Source organism: Halichoerus grypus, chromosome 3 (genome assembly GCF_964656455.1).
Source record: "Halichoerus grypus chromosome 3, mHalGry1.hap1.1, whole genome shotgun sequence".
In the NCBI taxonomy this organism is placed as follows: domain Eukaryota; kingdom Metazoa; phylum Chordata; class Mammalia; order Carnivora; family Phocidae; genus Halichoerus; species Halichoerus grypus.
The window spans coordinates 136,339,365-136,358,966 of NC_135714.1; the positions used below are offsets into that span (position 1 = coordinate 136,339,365).

Below are 19,602 nucleotides of genomic sequence, written 5' to 3' on the forward strand. Positions count from 1 at the left end.
TATATGAAATGTGAAAGGAAGCAGAGGCCTGGTGCAACAGGTATTTCCAAGTTAAATCTAGCCTTTTTTATTTTTGTTTTTTTTTTTGTTTTTGCTTCAAAAATTAGAGGGGCGCCTGCCTGGCTCAGTCTGTAGTCCTGATCTTGGGACTGTAGGTTCAAGCTCCATATTGAGTGTAGAGATTAGTTAAAAATAAAATATTAAAAAATAAATAAATAAAAATTAAGCAGAAAGTAGAGAGGGAAAACCTAGAATGAACAATAGACAAATGATTTTTATTAAATGAAGTTTTCAGTGTATTATGTGTTTTATTTCATGAATCCTGTGCAGCTATGAGTACCAAAGTTTGCTCTGAAATCCCAGAGGAGTGCCTGGCCTATAGTAGGTCCTCAATAAATATCCATAAAGAAATGAATTCTCAAGCAACCTGTAGGAGTCCAGAATGGAACAGGATGATGCTGGTTCTGCATCAACTTTGGATTCTCAGGGTGAGGGGGTGTGGAGTTCTTACTGGTGTTGGAATTGCCCTACCCCAATGCAAAAAGTGCCCCAGTTGATAAACACTGGGGGCTTCACAGCTGATTCCCTACTAAAAACAAATACCTGTGATGGAAGGACTTAATGAAACTTGCCAGAACTTTTAAGCTTGGGCTGAATGAATTTTTGATAACCTTTCCTTTTTTTTTTAATTATGTTATGTTAATCACCATACATTACACATTAGTTTTTGATGTAGTGTTCCATGATTCATTGTTTGCATATAACACCCAGTGCTCCATGCAGAACGTGCCCTCTTTAATACCCATCACCAGGCTAACCCATCCTCCCACCACCCTCCCCTCTAGAACCCTCAGTTTGTTTTTCAGAGTCCATAGTCTCTCATGGTTCGTCTCCCCCTCTGATCCCCCCCCGCTTCGTTCTCCTCCTGCTATCTTCTTCTTCTTCTTCTTCTTCTTCTTCTTCTTCTTCTTCTTCTTCTTCTTCTTCTTCTTCTTCTTCTTTCTTCTTCTTCTTCTTCTTCTTCTTCTCCTTCTTCTTTTTAACATGTAATGTATTATTTGCTTCAGAGGTACAGATCTATGATTCAACAGTCTTGCACACTTCACAGCACTCACCAAAGCACATACCCTCCCCAATGTCTATCATCCAGCCACCCCATCCCTCCCACCCCCTACAACTCCAGCAACCCTCAGTTTGTTTCCTGAGATTAAGAATTCCTCATATCAGTAAGGTCATATGATACATGTCTTTAGCCTAGTATTATTTAGCAGGGAATGGATGCGCATGAGGGTGAGGAGGGGAAGAAAGCTGGAGGATTAGATGGGTAGGACACCAAAAGAAAGGCTGGAAGTCAAAAGACAAACTTCTCACTTTCCCTGTGAGCATAGAGCTGGTCATAACACAACGCAAACATTTACCTAGTTACTAGATCAATATTTCCAACTGGGAAACCAATTTGTCATCTCAAAACCAACTGGACACATTAAAACATTGATTTCTATTCAAGAAGACTTGGGATTTTTGTGGTTGCTGTTTGGTTGGTACATTGGTTGGTTTTACCAGCCAGAGCTCAACCATATATTTAAAGCACAATTTTTGGAATACTGAATTTCATTTTAGGTTTTACTTTAATTTGATGTTCTATATAAGTAAATGCATAAAAATTGCCCCTATTTCTATTTCTATAGCTATATCTCTCTATATATATATACCTTAAAAATTGGGATATCATTGTAAATTCAGATTTGGAGTCTACTTTTTTTCTCACTAAATATAATATGAGCATATACTTATGTTACTAAATAATCTTGAAAATGTGGGGTGCCTGGGTGGCTCAGTCGGTTGAGGGGCTGACTCTTGATTTTGGCTCAGGTCATGATCTAAGGGTCGTGAGATTGAGCCCCTGAGTGGGGATTCATGCTCAGTGGGGATTCTGCTTGAGATTCTCTCTCTCTCCCTCTCCCTCTGCCCCTCCTCCTGCTCTCTCTCTAAAAAAATAAAATAAAATAAATAATCTTGAAAATGTGAGCTTAGTAACCTCATAGTGTTCTATTGCTTTAACATAATTTATTTAATAAATGCTTTATTATTGAATATTTAGATTGTTACTACTTAGAAAATATTTTATTTTTAAGTAATCTCTACACCCAATGTGGGGCTCGAACTCACAACCCTGATATCAAGAGTCTCATGTTCCACCAACCGAGCCAGCCAGGCATCCCACTACTATTTTATTATTATAAACAGTGCTGCAAATAACTCTTCATTCTTTACTTATAATCGATTTCTGGAAATGAAATGATGAGTAAAGGAAGGCCTGAAATTCAAGATGTATAGAATGTTGGAATCTTGATTTTCCCATCTTCTCTAGTCTGTGTTGGGACTCCACACTTAGTCATTTAATGCACCTGGCTTATATGAGTGTTCTTGAAAAGTTGTTCTCCTCTAATTGAAGAAGGAAAAAAAAAGTTTTCAAGTCAAGCAGAAGGAAGGATAATCTAAATCTGACAATTCACCATTTGCATGCATGTGTGTGTCTGTGCTTGTGTTTTGTTTTGTTTTGGGACCTGAGGGGTAGGAGGCTTGGTCAAATACAAGCTTGGCCAAGATGAAGGGACTCAAGACTAGGAAGGGGAAGTTAAGCACGGTATTTGGTGACAAGCTGGAAGTACTGAAACATTATCTTCAAATAAATACTGTACAATTTTATTCAAACTTTTTTTTAAAGACTTATTTATTTTAGAGAGAGAGAGAGCATGTGCGTGAGCAGGGGGAGGGGCAGAGGGAGAGGGAGAGAATCTCAAGTTGAGCATGGAGCCCCCCTCCAGGGCTGGATCTCATGACCCTCAGATCATGATCTGAGCCAAAATCAAGAGTCAGCCCCTCAACCGACTGGGCCACCCAGGTGCTCCTAGTCAAACGTTTTCAATTGCAGTTTCATAAATGTATTAATCTGATCATAATCAGAAAATAGTGTTCCAGGAACAATTCTGGCTATAAATTGGTGGGCAAATAATCAGTTCAACAGATTAAGCACTTGCTATCTATGAAATTAAATTTCTGGATCTCCCTGCCCCATCACCCCCTTCATTTGTCTTAGTACCTGACAACGTAATCAGAGCTGAATTTCTCAGCTTTTGGTATTTTAAGTTAGATTTATATTTCAAATTAAACGTACTTTTTTGGTGTTTATTAAATCATCTGGGAGATAGACTCAAAATGGTGCAATTTTCTCCTTTAAATTGTGTGCTTAACTCTTGTCAATGTTAATACATATTAAGCGTGTACATCAAAGTAGAATTATGAATAGGTTCTGCCTTGGGAGAAAAAAATGCTGCAGATTTCTCAGACACTGTCAGAAATTGTCTTATTTCTTTCATATTTCATTAATTTAATTGAGTCCCTCCTGTGTCCCAAGTATAAATTATTGTGTAATTTTTGAAGTAAAAAATGCTGTGTTCTACTCAAAATCATCTTTTCTGAAGATTTATTAGACTTTGTTTAAAACTATAGTTTTGAGGTGCAGACATATTTTCAAAACATGTCACTTCGCCCTATTCATCATCCTTCTCAATTCTGGAAAAACTATGAAAACTAGGACAAGTTGATTTTAATTAATATTCTCATAAATCTCTCTAGAGTGCATTATAATTTCCATTACTTAAAAGTGCTTCCGGAACCACAGGGGATAACATTCCCCAGTTTAACTACATAGTTACAAGTAAGTGCAGTAAATGTTAGTATGGTATTTTGATTTAAGAAAATGGTTGCAGGAGGGGTGCCTGGGTGGCTCAGTTGGTTAGGCGTCTGCCTTTGGCTCAGGTCATGATCCCAGGGTCATGGGATCGAGCCCCACATCAGGCTCCCTGCTCCGCGGGAAGCCTGCTTCTCCCTCTCCCACTCCCCCTGCTTGTGTTCCCTCTCTTGCTGTCTCTCTCTGTCAAAAAATAAATAAAATCTTAAAAAAAAAAAAAAGAAAATGGTTGCAGGGACGCCTGGATGGCTCAGTTAAGCGTCTGCCTTCTGCTCAGGTCATGATCCCGGGGTCCTGGGATTGAGTCCCACATTGGGCTCCTAGCTCAGTGGGGAGCTTGCTTCTCCCTCTGCTCCTGCTCTCTCTTTCTCACTCTCTCTCGCTCACTCTCTCTCTCAAATAAAATAAATAAAATCTTAAAAAGAAAAGAAAAGAAAATGGTGGCAGTTACTCAAAGCTGCTTGGTTGAAAAACAAGGACTAGGTTCTGTGTCCATGTAGGGACTTTTGAATTAGTTGGCTGTCTACAAACTTGAAAATGCAAATGAGTATGAATTATCCTTTTGTGTCTAAGTGTATGCTTAGAGTACAATTACAAACGTTTAGTGGACTATCTCTATGGAGTGAAGAGCATCATTTACTTTGGATATACTATGTAGGGCAAAGCTATCAAATGTATTTTGTGTTATAAAGCTTTCTCAGAGGAACCAGAACACTCTTTGACACCTGAGTGTTAAACAGGGTTGAGATCACCCTGCATAGAGTAGGAGACAATCCACCACCATCCTGTTATGTAAGAAATTATATTTAGTTAAAAAAAAAAAGCTACATTTTAACTTTTTTGGCTGATATCATCCTCACATTGTGGTCCTTGAAGAAGAAAAGATGACTCACATCACAGTTACAGCACACAGTTTTTCCTGGTTAGGTGTCCCCAAATCATGCTGGCCTGCCTTTCTACAGCCCCCTGTCACAGCCAACCAGGCCTGGACACAGACTCTTAGAAATCCTCAGTGCTAAAAAAAAAAAAAAAAAAAAAAAAAGGTGGTCCCTCACCCCACATGCAATTCTAAATTAAAAAAAAACCAACAAACTAATTTGTAAGATAGAGTCCAACAAATTCTGATTTTCCTTTTAATGAGCATTTTGATGCTTTTTCCTTTTTTCTCTTCTCTCCTTTCTCCCTCCTTCTCCTTTCCTTCCTTTATTTTGAATCTTTAAGAAATATTTTTTTAATTTTTTTAAAGATTTTATTTATTTATTTGAGAGAGAGAGAGAGCACAGAGGGAAAGGGAGAAACAGACTCCCACTGAGCAGAGAGCCCTACCTGGGGCTTGATCCCAAGGACCCTGAGATCAGGACCTGAGCCGAAGGCAGTCGCTTAACCAATTGAGCCACCCAGGTGCCCCCAAAATCTTTTTTTTTTAAATGTCCCTGCTGTGCTGGTGCCCTAAATATGTGTTTAGTCTGTCTGTTTCGTTACTCAGCCCTCCCTATGTATAAGTGCAGGAGTCCTTATGAACCATCTCTAGCATGAATCCCAATATGGTCACAAGTCTAATTTCTCTGCTCAATCAGTTCATGAAGATTGAGGCCACTGCTGCTCCTTTTTCCTTCCTTCAAAAGTGGAAAGAAACCAAATAAAGTGCATAACCCCAGTTGGAATCATAGACAACAATTAAAGGTATTTTAGGGACAGTTGAGTGACTTTGAAAGCAGACTGAGTTTTGGATATTATTGAATTGAATTCCTTAGGAATTATACTGGTATTGTGATTATATAGGACATGTTCTCATCAGTAGGAAGTACATGCTAAAATATTTAGCGTTTTAGTGTCATGATGTTTGTAACTTGTAAATGGTTCAGAAAAAAATTGTAAAACTATGTGTGTTATACATGTACATATATAGACACAGAGAGATAGGAACAGAGAGAGAATGCAAATATGACAAAAATGTGGTATAATATGTACTATATTTCCAAATTTTCTATAGAGGGAAAAACCACATAATCACTAAAACTAGAATGCCAAGTATCAAAAGAAACAGAGTTGATATTATATGATGCTTTAAGATACATGGGAAACTATAGCTTTGATTTATTAGGTTCATCAAAGAAATCTACATTTTTAAAGATCATTGTAGTGTATATTCTAGATAAATGAATTTAGGCATGCGCACGCACACACACACAAGCATACAAAGACCTGAGTTCAATTAATCCTAGTAATTACTGGCCAAATGCCAATTGCTTTCTGAGGGAGTCCTGCCCTTTGAAAACCAACTAACTGGTTTCTTTTGATGAATTTCTTCTACATCAGCTTTCTAGCAACTCAGAACCTGTTAAGAATCAATAAAGTGGTATTTCTTATACTTTCCTAATCCATACAATATATTTTCTTCCTTTATTCAACCAATTAGTAAAAGTTTACTGACTGTCTACTCTGTGCCAAGGCCAGTGTTAGCTTGAAACATACACAGATAAAAATACATGGGCCCTGTCCTCCAGGAGTCCGGAGTCAATTGGAGAGGCAGACATTTGACACATGATTAAAGTACAATGTAAAAAGCATTATAATAATGTATGTATAAGCTGCTATGGGAGCATGGAGTAAGAAGCCTAATTGACCTGGTAGGGGAGGGAGGAGATGAGGAATCAGGGAATAATGTTACAATAATAAGTGATAATAGTAACAACAACAACAGTAATAATACTAACATGCAAGTCCTAAATATAATAACTATATCTATATTTATGAAGGCATAAGGGAGGGTGGAGGGTTGGCAGAAGCCAGTACAAATTACTAGCAGGGAAGGTGCCTGGATATATCAATACAAATCTTGAGTAAAAAAATGTTAACAAGTCTACCGGGCTAGAACGTTTTTGCCATCGCCGCAGACTCCCTTCCCAGGTGTTTCCCATATGTTATCCAGATAATATTGCCTCCATTTTAAACAAGGCCTGAGGCTCACAGGAGAAGGTTTGTGAGTTGCCTCTGGACAAGCCGCTGGTATGTGGCAAGGCAGAATGTAGGTTAGAACTCAGGTGTCTCCATCTCTTGCTCCATCTAGTATGTAACACCACCTGCCCATAGACCTTTGGTTAGGAAGGTCCGAAAGGAGGAGTAGGAATTTTACAGGTGAACCTTGGAAAGAAGAGAGAATTCTAGGCAAGAGGTGCTTTCGCATTGCATTAAGGACTCAGAGAGTTTAGCAAATCCTCAGAGGCTCAATTGTTAGGAATGACTGGAGTAGAAGTTCTGTGGGTAGCAAGGGGTGGGAGAGACAACTAGACAGGTATACCTGGGCCGGAACACTCAGGGCTCTTGAATATTGTACAAAGAGGCTTGTACTTCACGGAATGAGTTGGAAAGCCACTCTAGCTTTGGAATTACATGATAGATTTGATTTTTCAAAATATCGCTCTGTGCAAAGGCCCAGGCAGTTTCTAACAGCAGGGGAGCCAGCCATGTGGTGGAGCCTACACTTTGGAGACACCGGGCAGGTCTTATCCTTTGCCTGTGTTCTCTCTACAACTTATGGCCCTTCTTTCAACAAGACTGAATGTAACATCTTTTCATCACAATCATAGAAACTATCATGTCAACATGTTCTTTTAAAGGATGTTGTAAAGGTACCACTTTTGCAAATGGTGCTCAGGGAAGCAAAGTTTCCCTCTGCTACTTCCAGCCATGCTCCTCCTTAAGAGGCATTTTGCGGAGACTGAAGGCGGGAGACAAGGTTTAGGGGGAAGAGTGCCTGCACTAGGTCAATGGCAGTAGAAGGGAGTGAAGAGTTAGATGTGTAATTCAACATAATTTAGTAAGTGATCAAACTTGGCTAAAAGTGAGACAGTGGGTCAAAGATAACTCCTGGTCTGTTTTTTTTTAGCCTGAACAACTGGGTGGTTGGTGGCGTCATTCTCCAACATACAAGAATATTTGGAAAAATTTTGGAAGAAAGATGCTGATTTCAGATTTGAACATGCTGATTTTGCTGGATATCAAGTTGTTCCAGTACCATTTGTTGAAAACACTCCTTGCTCCTTTGAATTACCTTTGTCTCTTTGTCAAAAATCAGCTGGCTATATTTCTGTGGGTCTATTTCTGGCCTTTCTATTCTGTTTCCATTGGTCAGTGTATCTATCCTTTTGCCAATACCAACTGTCTTGAATGTGGTTTTATAGTAAGCCTTGAAATTGGGTAATGTGAGTCCTTCAACTTTGTTCTTTTTTATCAGAAGTGTGATAAAAAGTGACCTTTTCATATGAATTTAGAATCAGATTCTCAATATCTATAAAAAAGTTTGCTGGGATTTTGATTGGGATTGCACTGATTCAATAAATCAAATTGGGGGCAATCAGCATCTTAATATTGAGTCCCCCAATTTGTGAACGTGGTATGTTTTTCCACTTTAATTAGACATTTTTGATTTCTCATATTAGAGTTTTATAGTTTTCTGTGTACAGCTCTTGTATGTATCTCATTAAATTTGTCCCTAAGTACTTCATTTGTTTTGGTTGGACATGTTGATTTTAAGGGTCTGTGTACACCTATGCACAGATGTTCTGTGGGCAAGCCTGGAGATCTGGGGTGTTGTCTAGGTTGGAATTCAGGTTTAGTATAATCACATATTTCTCAAGAGATGTCACATTTTTCAGGGACAGAAGATAGAGAAGAAAACAGGGCTGAGGATTAAAAGTCACCTCAATTGTCAACAAATGGTTAATTCCGGCACTTGATAGAAGTTCCAAGTTTAAGAAATAAGTTAAGGAAGACTTGAGAACCCCCATGATGAGGATTTAACACATACACTTGGGCACCAGAGAGCATGTGTGTAGATTCTGGCTCTGGGACCTATCAAGCCCCTGTTCCCCTGAATTGTAAAATATGTGTGGTAATAGTACCCACCTCATAGGGTTGTTGGAAGATGAATTAAGACAGTACATCTAGAGGACATAGAACAGTGCTTGGCTATAGTGAGCACTCAATACTTGTCAGCTATTATTACTAGTGACATAAATGAATTGCCAGGAGCCTACTGTGGGAATGCCTTGGAAAAAACTTCATGGTTCTTAAGAGTCTTATTATTATTTGGTAATTACTCCTGGTTTGCACGAGAAAAGATGGGATTCACTCACTGTGGTAATTTTTCTTGCACAAGATATACCCAGGTCTTATTGTCCCCCTTCCAAAGCTCTTTGTTTAGAAACCATGTCTGCTGCAGTTTTTGCAATGTCTCCCAAATAAAGTATGAGAGTTGTGGCTGGATATCACCATGAACTCACAATTTCTTTCTGAAGGGAAGCAAAAGAAAAGCGGTCAGAACTCATATTCTTCCTCCCCACCCCTCCCTACCACCAGTGGTTGCTTGGCCTTGTTCACAGAGATTAGCACCTTAGCTTAGTTTGTCTCCAGCTTTGCATGAGTTGGCTCCACCCTGGAGCCAGGGCCCTTCAAAAGAATCCCATTTCAGGGCAAGGACAGAAATCATGCAGGGACAACCGGATGGTCTGGACAATGCTTGGCGCTTTGTTTGATGGAAGGAAGGGGAGAACTGAAGCCCTTTCAGAGAGTCTTTATTTTCTCCAATTTCCATCTTATTGTGAAGAGTCAAAAATGTCTTGGCCAGAAGACAAGTATTCTCTAATATTGGCGGGTACCAGGAACGAGAGCCACAGCTAACTTAGTGTCTGATACAGTCACATAGACTGCAGATGCTCCAATCAGGCAAAGGAGCTATACAGGCGCTCCTTTGAGATCTCTTGTAGTATTGGGAGAAAGCCAATCGTTCTGGGACCTAGTGCTGCTACTATTCATTCTGGAAATTCTGCAGTGATTTTGTGTTCACAAGTTTTCATAGTTCCTGATGGAAGTTGTGTTAGATTGCAGACAGCTTATCTTCAAAAATTTTTTGATCACCGTAAAGATAAATGGGGAGGAGGGAGAATGCTTCAGGTAATTTTGTACAGATTCCACTTGGTTAATCAGATTGTAACGCTGTGGTTACCCTTGGGTAGAGGGTATTGAGAGGCTCCTGGAGCATTATTCTTTGGCCCCTGGTGGGTCAGGGTAAGGCACAGATTGATTTGGTTTTAAAATCCATTAAAAATCTGGGAGTTGCAAATATTACAAACATACCACTTTAGATATTATCTTCATATGTAAATAAATTGGATCGCTCTGATTTGTTTGATTTTACTCTACGTTTCTCTTTTTTTTAGATTTAGTCTTTTGAGTGCTATGTGTAGGTTTACACATATTAGTATTTGGAATCAGTAATTCTGACACTTAAAAAATGAAACCATAACACCCAAACTAGTAGATTGCAACTATCCCTTGCTTTTCAGAATGAACATAAACCTGGCAGTAGATTTAATATTTGTATGAGTAAGTTCTGGTTTTTCATTTATTTGATAAAGGCAGAGATGCTGTCAGACCCAGGTTTGGCACATCTGATGGGCCGCTCCCATTCTGCCCTGTGGAACCCTGGAGGCTTTCAGGGTACTGCTAGCCCTGTCCAGGTGGCCAGTACACTCGGCATTGAGAAGATGCTGATCATCCACAGCTGGGGATCACTGGCCCAGGTGGGAAATTATTTACTTTTGAGGCTTTGGGCTATTTAGAATAAAGTAATTAAAGCCTATTTTAGTTCTCTAAGTTCATAATTCTATATATAAAGTTAGATAGGTCAATACATTTTTAACCTAAAATCTTTCTGCCCTAGAGACTTGAAGGGCCATATTAAGATTCTTTGACTAATGCTATTCCCTTTAGGGGGAAGTGAGAGATGAGAAAGGGTGTTTACTTTGATAAACCCTGTTTTCAGTCACTGTCATATTAATCTGGCAAGGAAAATATTACTAACTACATTTTACAAAGGTAGAAACTCAGGCTCAGAGAGGTTAAATTCTATCTTCAGGGTCACAGAACTCATGCATATCAGAAAGGCTTTCGAATTCAGGGCTGTCTGCTATTAGATTCCAAGGTTTTCCCACTATATTACTTATATCATATATTCCACTATGCCTTTATAAAGCTGCGTTTATTGACTCCACTGAAAATACAGATTATGTTTTCCTCCTGCAGCAATGTGATAAAGTTCTGTAAATTCAGTCACCTCTCTGCTATTTCTTCTGTGTCAATAGACCTGTTTGTGTGGCCCTGACCAGGTTGGGGTGGTGCGCTGTGGGTTTATGTTGGTCTTTAACTTGATGTAATTACCTCTGGATGCTTACAGACAGCTCTGACGCCACAGGCTCATTCCTTGTGGGTGAGATGAGCATAAGGTGCAACTGAACTTTGTTTTAAACATCTTACCAGTACTTATCACTGGTTGTATTTATGTTATGTGATGAGTAAAATGTTAACGGTAAGAAAAACACCGAAGATGGCCAGGACCGATTGTGATATGCCTCTCAAGGGCTTGGACGGTTCTATTTTCTTCTGTGCCATATCTCATGTATTATCTTTACCTGGTCCCTGTATCTTAATAGCCCATCCAATATTCAGAGTTTCTCTTTTTGCTATTCACTTGTGCTTTCTTCCATTAGGTCTCTAACTCGATACATTTTGCCATTTTATGTTTAAGGTTTCCCTCCGTAAACTCCCGTAGAGGGAATGTGCTTTTCCCTTTGACTTCCCGCCTTTAAATTTTTGTGTTGCAACATAATGGACCTTCTGATAGTTAAAACTAAAATAACAACATAACAAAATAGCCTCATTTTCTAAACAGGCCCTCAGTGCCTGTTTCCCACGCCCTTGGTTGCCCTTCACTTCCTTTGCCTAATTTAGATTTGTAGGCGCAATGCATAGGCACTTTGTCTTTCTTTATGTACATACGGTGCCTCACACTGGTCTTGGATTTAACAAATATTAAATAATAATGACTTCAGAATGATTATGAGTATTGGCATTTAAAAAAAATCACAGCTCATCAAGAGTACTGCTTTTTTTTTTTTTTTTTTGCTCAAATGACCTTGCCTGATTTTGACAGTCTTGTAGTAGATGCCGGTATTATCGCACACTTGCATTTCCCCTTGAATACCACTCAGGAGACAAGCACTGGCAATAACCATAGCTGCTCTTCTTCTGCAGAACACATTTACAAATTCTGCACCACATACCAGTTTGCTTGTGGATGTAATTTCAGTTGTGTGGCATCACCTTACCATAACTAGAGAAACTCAGGTCCAATCTTATACAATGCTCCCTGATGCCGTTGTGACAGAATTACCTCACTGGGTTAACTTTGCATGAAATTGAAGGTCTTTTTCTCTTTGAATTATTAGCTTGAGCACTCATGATATCCAGCGTGGGCTTTCAAAATCTATGCATCAAGTACTCATTGACTGTGTAGTGGCATTTACATTGTTAGGTTTTAAAGTGAAGTCTTTAATTTTACCTATTTTAATGTTAAAAAAAATCTGTATATCATACCTAAACCCCTTTAAGTTGGCAGACTGATTGTGGACTACAGTTCCACAGGGCAATTCATAAAAATAAATGCCAAACACCAGGCAACAATAGAAGGAATTGACGGTGGATCCAAAGTTTAACAATGCATTTCCTTTTAGAAATGTCAGCATCAGCTTTCTCACAATAAGGAAATAAAGACGGTTGTTTTCTCCCACTAGCCTACTATTTCAAATGCAAACAAATCAATGGAAGAAAGTAGTTATATCAGTATGAAGGATATAATAGTGTAACCAGATAGAACAGTTTTCTTAGCCTGAATATTTTTTTATTTGTATACTTATTTATGTCCAAGGCAGAACCAAGGTGATAATAATGTTAAATTAGGGGAAATAAATGGATTTGTTTTCTTAGAGTCAGTTCCAAAATATCTAAACATCTATGTGACATTTACATTAGTGTTGTTCTTACTCATGTGGCAGCATCCTCAAAACTGAATTTATTACGATTCCTGTAAAATCAAACCTAAGAGTCTGATTCTAATTGTGCTTTTGATATGCTTCATCTAACTTATTTCATGAGCTCTATCCTATGTGCACATTGCATCTTTCCCTGGATGTCTGTCACTGCACTCTCCACCAGGGACTCTTCTGGAATGCTATTTGCATTCTATGTCAATATGCTATTTGCAGGTGAATATTTCCTAGTGGAGTGTGCTATGAATGATAGTGTCTAAGTTACAGCCTTCCACTCTCCTGAGATTCTTACTGACTTGATGTCAGGGGTAGTAGTAACTGTAAAACAATATAAAAAAATGTTTTGGGGCACCTGGGTGGCTCAGGTGGTTAGGTGTCTGCCTTTGGCTCAGGTCATGATCCCAGAGTCCTGGAATTGAGCCCCACATTAGGCTCCCTGCTCAGTGGGGAGTCTGCTTCTCTGCCCCTCCCCTGGCTCATGTGCATTCTCTCTCTCTCTCTCTCAAATAAATAAATACATAAATAAATAGAATCTTAAAAAAATGTTTTGGAGGGAGGGGGAAGTATGCGAGGAATGTCATTAATAGAATTCAACTTCTCTGCTCTGAATCTTCTGTTCAGAGGGTTTTAACAACCAGAGAAAATGGTAACCAGAGGAAGCTCTTGTCTCAGCAGATCAGGGAAGCTTCCTGGATCTTTTCAGTCACTGCCACCATTCTCCTGGGTGAGGTGAGTAAATTAACCAAGTGCTTGGCACATAGAACGAGTGCCCACAAGGCCAGGGGACGGACCATGCTTGTCTTATTCACCATTGGTATTCCAAGCATCAAAATCAGCACCTGGCACATAGCACCCAATAAATATTTATTGACTGAACAATGACGCTCAGCGTGTGTGTGTGTGTGTGTGTGTGTGTGTGTTAACAAAGTGACTTCTCTCTATCAGTTGGTCAATAGATAAAGTATAAATGTAAATTTATCAATCCCTAGTCTTGTGTCATAGCTGGACTCACAAGAATTTTTAAAAATTATTTTAACTCACTTTAAAAAATGAGCCTCAACACCTAACCTACATGATATATTAATACATGTAGGGATGTATTAGATTTTACAGTTGGAAAGATAAAAGATTTTTAGATTACAAGTAGAATGGTATTAAGGCCAGAACTTAAAATGTATTTCTGACTTAAAACTTAGTGCTCTGTCTCTGTCTACCCTCTAATAACTTTCTAGATAATATGATGGTTGTGGAGACAGAACAAAGAAAGTCTCATTTTTATACTTGCCTTTATAAGGCAGCATAATAGATGGCTTACTTTGATTATAGTTGGTTGACACAGTTTGGATCAGACTATTTGGCAAATTGGCAGATTTGTGTCCAGTTGTGTCATCCACGTTATACCTAACATGCTGTTGGTGCTCAAAGATACTAAAACAGCAATGCATGCCAAGAATCAGATGTCCTAGATGCTGAATGGTGATAAGCATTATTGACATATGTAGATAAGTAGATTTTAAATAGTGAGAACATTAGCTGTAATTGAAGTTAAATGATAGTGTAGAAGTTGACAGTGAGTTAGTCATTTTGGCGGTGGAGAAGATATACTATTAAGCCTTACCTGAGGTCATGGGTGCAATTCAGTATCACAGGAGAGCACTCAGAAAAAAAGAGCTAGGTTTATAGCTGGAATTCACAACTTAATGGCTGTGAGATACAGATGAGGGGGGTTTCAGCCTACTGCCCGTGCTCTGAAGGACCCCACTCTAGCTTCACACTTCTTCATGGGACAAGGAGTTCCATACTCTTTGAGCACCCAGGACCCTGGAATTTATTGGTCTGCCACTTCTAGGCCTGATCCTCCAAGGCTGGCCCAGGGCTGGAGGAATCGCCGAGCGGTGCCTTTTGCATGGAATACGGTGTAGGTTAGATATGCAGGCTGGGGTGTCCTCATGGGTAGGAGCCTTTTTGTGGTATGGGATGGAGTTCACATGGGAAGAAAATCGAGTGTGAGTTTCAGGCCAGTAGCTACTCCTCCCTGCAGCACTTTGTTCCCGTTAATGTATAGTTTTCAGTATTTTTAATAGGGCAAATGGGTCTCCATTGTTAGCTTACCCCAGACCCTTCCAAAGTTAAAGGCAGGCCTGGTACTAGGGCAAGTCAGGTAGCCTATTTCAGTCTCAGTTTCCTCATCTGTAAACAGGATCATAATTGTTCCACTGACCTCAAAGGGTGGGATGATGAGAATGATATTAAAAATAACTATCATTTGTTGAATACATACTATGGTTCAAGGATTCTTCAAGGCAATATTGAATGGTTACAAATCCTCAGGGCATGCAATTTTTATCCTCTTTTTATAGAACAGAAAAATAGGCTCAGAGAGGTTAAGTTTCTCTCCCAGACTTCCCTCCCCCATCAGGGACACAGTTGAGATAATGTATGTAACAATCTTATTTGCATATAAGGCAACACCGTAGTTATTAATTCATTTACATCACTTTGGGGGATATAGCAGTGAACAAAAGGAACAAAAGCCATCGACTTCAGAAGCTTACATTATAGGGGAGGGAGACAATAAAATAAGTAAAATATATGTTAGATGGTGGTGAAGAAAGCAAGAGAAATAGGGATGTGAAGTTGCAGGGAAACTGACATTTGAATAAAGATATGAAGGAGGGGAGGGAACAACACTCTAGGTTTGGTTTTGTTTTCTGGTGGACTGGGGAGCAGGGAGCTAATTCAGGTGGTAGAGGGAAAAGCAAATGGAAAGGCCATGAGCCTGGAGTTTGTTCACTATATAGCATCTTCATGCATTCAGAAACAGCATCTCCATTTCCAGCGTGGCTAGGAAAACGAGTTGGGGGTAGAGTCGTAGGAGATGAGGGTAGAGAGATATGGGGTGGAGGGAACAAGGTCCATAGGTCATTTAGGCCATGGTAAGGTCTTTACCTCACATGAGATGAGGAGCTAATGATTTTTTTTTTTTCCTTAGCAGACGAGTGATTTGAGCTAAAGTGAAAAGACTCACTCTGGCTGCTGTGTTCAAAGTAGACTGCTGGAGGCAAGGACAAAAAGAGGGAGACCAGGTAGGTGGTAATTGCAAAGTGCAGGCAAAGGGTGATGCTGGCTTGGACAAAGGTCCTGGCAGTAGAGGTGGTGGGTAGAGGGTAGATTCCAGATACGGCACTTTGAAGGTTGAGCTGAGAGGTTACTGACACTTGTGGGGTATAACAGAAAGGAAGGAGTCATAAAGACTCGAAAGTTTTTCACCTGAGCAATGAGAACCACATAGCCAGCATTAACTGGAATGAAGAAGGCTGTGGGTGGGGCACTTTTCGGGTAATATCTAGACCCTGGTTTACAAACGTTAATTCTGAGATGTTTATTAGACAGCAGATGGAGATGTCAGGTATATTTTTTCACTTCACTGGATTTTGATTTTTCTTCTTCTTCTTCTTCTCTCTTTACAGAGCTGTAATAGCATTTATTCATGTCCCTTTGCTTTCAATGTGGTGGTCTATGTCATAGAGAATTTGATGCTGGGGTTCAACAAAGGGGTGAAAAACATGTGGGGAAGCAGTTTCAGCAAGATAGACCCATAATATAAAAGGGTCTAGAGATACAATTTATAACTCAGGTCCAGTTTCACAAGGTTGGGCAGTCACTTCTCTAGGAAGCCACACAATCTGTTTAATAACACAAAGGTGACTTAAGGTCCCCAAAATGTTTGCTCATAACCAACCCATTCTAAGTGTTTAAAATAAACTAGATGTTAAAAAGATATGTTTGAAAATTTGAAAAAAGTTCAATATAGTAGGCCATAAAAGTAACAACCCTCCTCTAAGTATAGCCTCCACACAGACATCAAAACATGAACTTATTGGGAGGGAGGGGGGAGGAAGGAGAGGAGGCAGATAAAAATAAAACCCTAGGACCAGAACAGCAGAGCTGTCCTCAGAGCTTGGCTGACCTTACACACCTTGACCTGGCTCAGAGAGGGAGAGGGAGGGGGAAATGAAGCAGCCCTTTAACGTCTTAAAGGGCTATATTACCGTGTTCTCTGCACCAAGTGAGTCCGGCTTGGAAATCTGGGGTCTGGAGAAGGTTTGCTCTGCCTTGATGCAGAGCCAGATCTGCCAATGCTTCTGATTATGTCACGGACCTTGCCGTCCGGGTCTCTCGCTAATGACTGATCACCTTTAAATCTGGCATGTTTGCCTGTCTGGGGGTGGTATTGGATCTAGTGTTGAAACTGGCACTTTTCCATGTCCTTAATCTCGTCGTCATTAAAGTGTCTGAAGGTGGCAGTAAGCACGGAAGGCAAGAGAGGAAAGCTTTCCCTGCAGCAAGTTGCAAATAAGCAAAATAAAATCTTAGAGGATTTATCGCCTCTGAAGCAACTCGGAGCCAACCCCCGGGTTCAAAATGAATGCCCACTACAGCCCAAGCTTGCGGGCTGGACTTCTGCTCCGGGTCAACTTTCAGCCCCCTTGGCCTCGGCGTGGCGCGAGGAGTCGTCTGAGAGAGGCGACTGGACTCTGCAGAGTCTCCTAGGAACCGGGTGGGGTGTGGGTACGCGGCACGCGTGAGACAGGGAAGGGGTGGGGAGGGTAGGAAGAGGAGAGCCCTGCGCTTCGCACCCGTGCACCAGGACTCGCGTCGCCTCCTCGGAGCCAGGCGGTGCGGGGCTCTAGCCAGCTCAGCCGGGAGCGCTGAGACCCTCTCGCGGCGCGAGCGCCGGGCTCACCTGGTCGCGACCGAAGGTGCTGCTCGGGGGGGAGGGCGCGGCCGGCGGGCGGGCGCAGGCAGCGCGAGGAGGCGGGACCGAGCGCGACGGGGCCGCCCCGCCCCTCGATGATGCGGCGCCAGCCGACTCGCCTCCGCCTTGTCACTCACTCCTCACCATGGTTGCAGCACAAAGCAACAAGCCCCGGAGGCCGCTTCCTCCCTGAGGAGCGGCTCCGGCGGCCGGAGAAGGCGCAGGAGGAGGAAGAGGCGGAGGAAGCGGAGGGGGAGTCGCCGCTTCCCAAACACTCTCGCCGAGGGGGCTGTGCGCGGCTCTCGGCTCTCGGCCCTCGGCCCTAGGACGCCCGCCGCCGGGAGTCCGGACCCGGGCTGCCCGTGGCCCCCTCTTCCCCCTCCCCCGCCCCGCGCCGACCGGGAACAAAGTTGCCGAGAGCGATTGGGCCGGAGGGCTGCAGCCCCGGCTGGGTGCTCTGGCCGCAGCGGCGCCGGCGCCGGGGCAGCTCCGCTCCTGGCGCGCTGATGGGGGGAGGCGGCGGCGGTGGAGCCCACGGCGGCGGCCAGAGCAGCAGAGGCGGCGGCGGCGGCGGCGGGGCGGCCCGGGGGGATGCAGCAGCAGTCGGGAGGGACGGCCGAGTCCAATAGACGGAGACTAGGAGCGGCAGGCACGGCGGCGGAGACGATCGGGCTAAGCAGCGCCCGGACCTGAGCCAGTCGTCCCGACGTCGGCTGCGGCGCCCAAGTGCCCGAGGACTAGGGACGCGGGAGATCCGAGTGCTTCGCGGAGACTCCCGGGCGGCGGGGCGAGCCCCTGAGAGGAGGGGGCGACCCTCCGCGCGAGAGGGGAGAGGAGGCCCCGTCTGCCTGCAAGCCTTTCCCTTCCTTACAGTCGCTAGTACCTCCCTAAAAATAACTCAGGCCCGCCGGGGCCAGGAGGAGACGCCACTGTCCCCCGAGTGGAGCCGGGGGAGGCGTGTCGAGCCAGGCCCGGAGGGAGCCGGGCGCGCCAGGAAGCCTCTCCCGGCCGAGCGGCGGGGAAGAAGAGGAGGAAGGGGAGTTCCCGGCCGCCGAGCGCCCGCAGGGACCCTCCGGGCCGCGGGTCTCTGGAGCTGCGCGCCACCCGCCCCCTTCGCGCGGCCTCGCTCTCTTGCCGGGTCTCCTGCGCGCCCGTCCCGCGCTCGGGGCCGCCGGGCCCAGCGGAGCCGCCCCCCCGTAGGCCCCGCCGCCGCCGCGGTTTGGCTTACTAGCCTCAGGCGGGCGGGCGAGCAGGCAGGCGGAGCGCGCAGGGCGGAGGCAGCGGCTGCGCTGGGCCGGGAGGAGGCCGACGAGGGTGCGGAGCGGCCCCGGCCCGGCCCACGGGGGGAGATGGCGTCCTACGTGGATAACAGCTTCCGCCAAGCGGTGATGAAGAACCCCGCCGAGAGGACCCCCCAGGTGAGACCCGCCGGGACTTGGCTGGATTTGTGCTTCGCCGGCTGCGCCCTTTCCTGTCCCCGTCCCCCCTTCCTGACACAGTTGGCCCCGCGCACCCCACTTCTCCCATCAGGACCCCCAACTTTCAATGGCATCCCATCTCCGAATCTTTTCCCCTGGTCGTCCTGGGTTTATTTTTCCCTCTCCTCGATATTCTTTTCGCTGCCCTCCCCATTACTGACCTTCCTCCTTCGTTTGGCCCCGCGGAGGAGGGAATTCTCTAATTAGCTTCCCCTCTTCCCAGTCGTACCCTGGAGCTTCTGAATCTTGGGGGTGAGGGGGGACTCACCTCCCCATGACCAGCTACTCCTGCCACCCTGGCTGCAGGGCCCCTTTCCTTCCCATGCATGTGGCCCCTTCTACCTTCAGAGTTCCGTGGTGTTTGAAAAGGTGTAGGAAGGAAACTTGTATGGCTCTGCGAAAGACAAATCCGTCTTGACCTTCTAAAGTAAAATATTGAGATGTTTGTATATTTACTATTTTGCTTCTTTGAAAAAGGGATGCAGCTTTCCAGTGCAGGGGAAGAAAAGTTGATTAGCTAGGTTGGTGCTTTGAGTTTAAATTGCAGGCATAACTGCAGAGCATATTCAAATACACCCCCGGAAAGGGCACCCTGCGGATTCTTTTGGTGTTGCACAACCTTGTCAAAATTAGATAAGTTTGTTAACCTTTATATACATTCGTTTACCTTCAGGCTTATTTGTCCTCTTTAAGTGGAGCGATTGCAGATGGTGTTGGATTTGG

General features: G+C 43.2%; 1 protein-coding gene and 1 long non-coding RNA gene across 12 annotated transcripts in view; one reads left to right on the plus strand and one right to left on the minus strand.

Moving 5' to 3' along the window:
* LOC118531515 (uncharacterized) overlaps window positions 1–17,563 on the minus strand; it is a 32,036-nt gene extending 14,473 nt beyond the window's left edge. The window contains exon 1 of one of the 2 annotated variants that reach the window (XR_013446540.1): window positions 16,695–17,563. This is a non-coding gene — a long non-coding RNA (uncharacterized LOC118531515). Of the gene's footprint in view, window positions 1–8,892; window positions 9,044–16,694 lie in introns of those variants that run through there. The other variant, XR_004915249.2, reaches the window with a different exon arrangement.
* Window positions 17,564–18,482: 919 nt separating this feature from the next.
* Window positions 18,483–19,602, plus strand: part of RAPGEF2 (Rap guanine nucleotide exchange factor 2) — a 234,884-nt gene continuing 233,764 nt past the window's right edge. For all 10 annotated transcript variants that reach the window (XM_078069378.1, XM_078069375.1, XM_078069379.1 and 7 more), the window contains exon 1: window positions 18,483–18,819. In XM_078069378.1, the coding sequence (XP_077925504.1) occupies window positions 18,751–18,819 (69 nt within the window). In that variant the 5' untranslated portion in view covers window positions 18,483–18,750. The remainder of the gene's footprint in view (window positions 18,820–19,602) is intronic.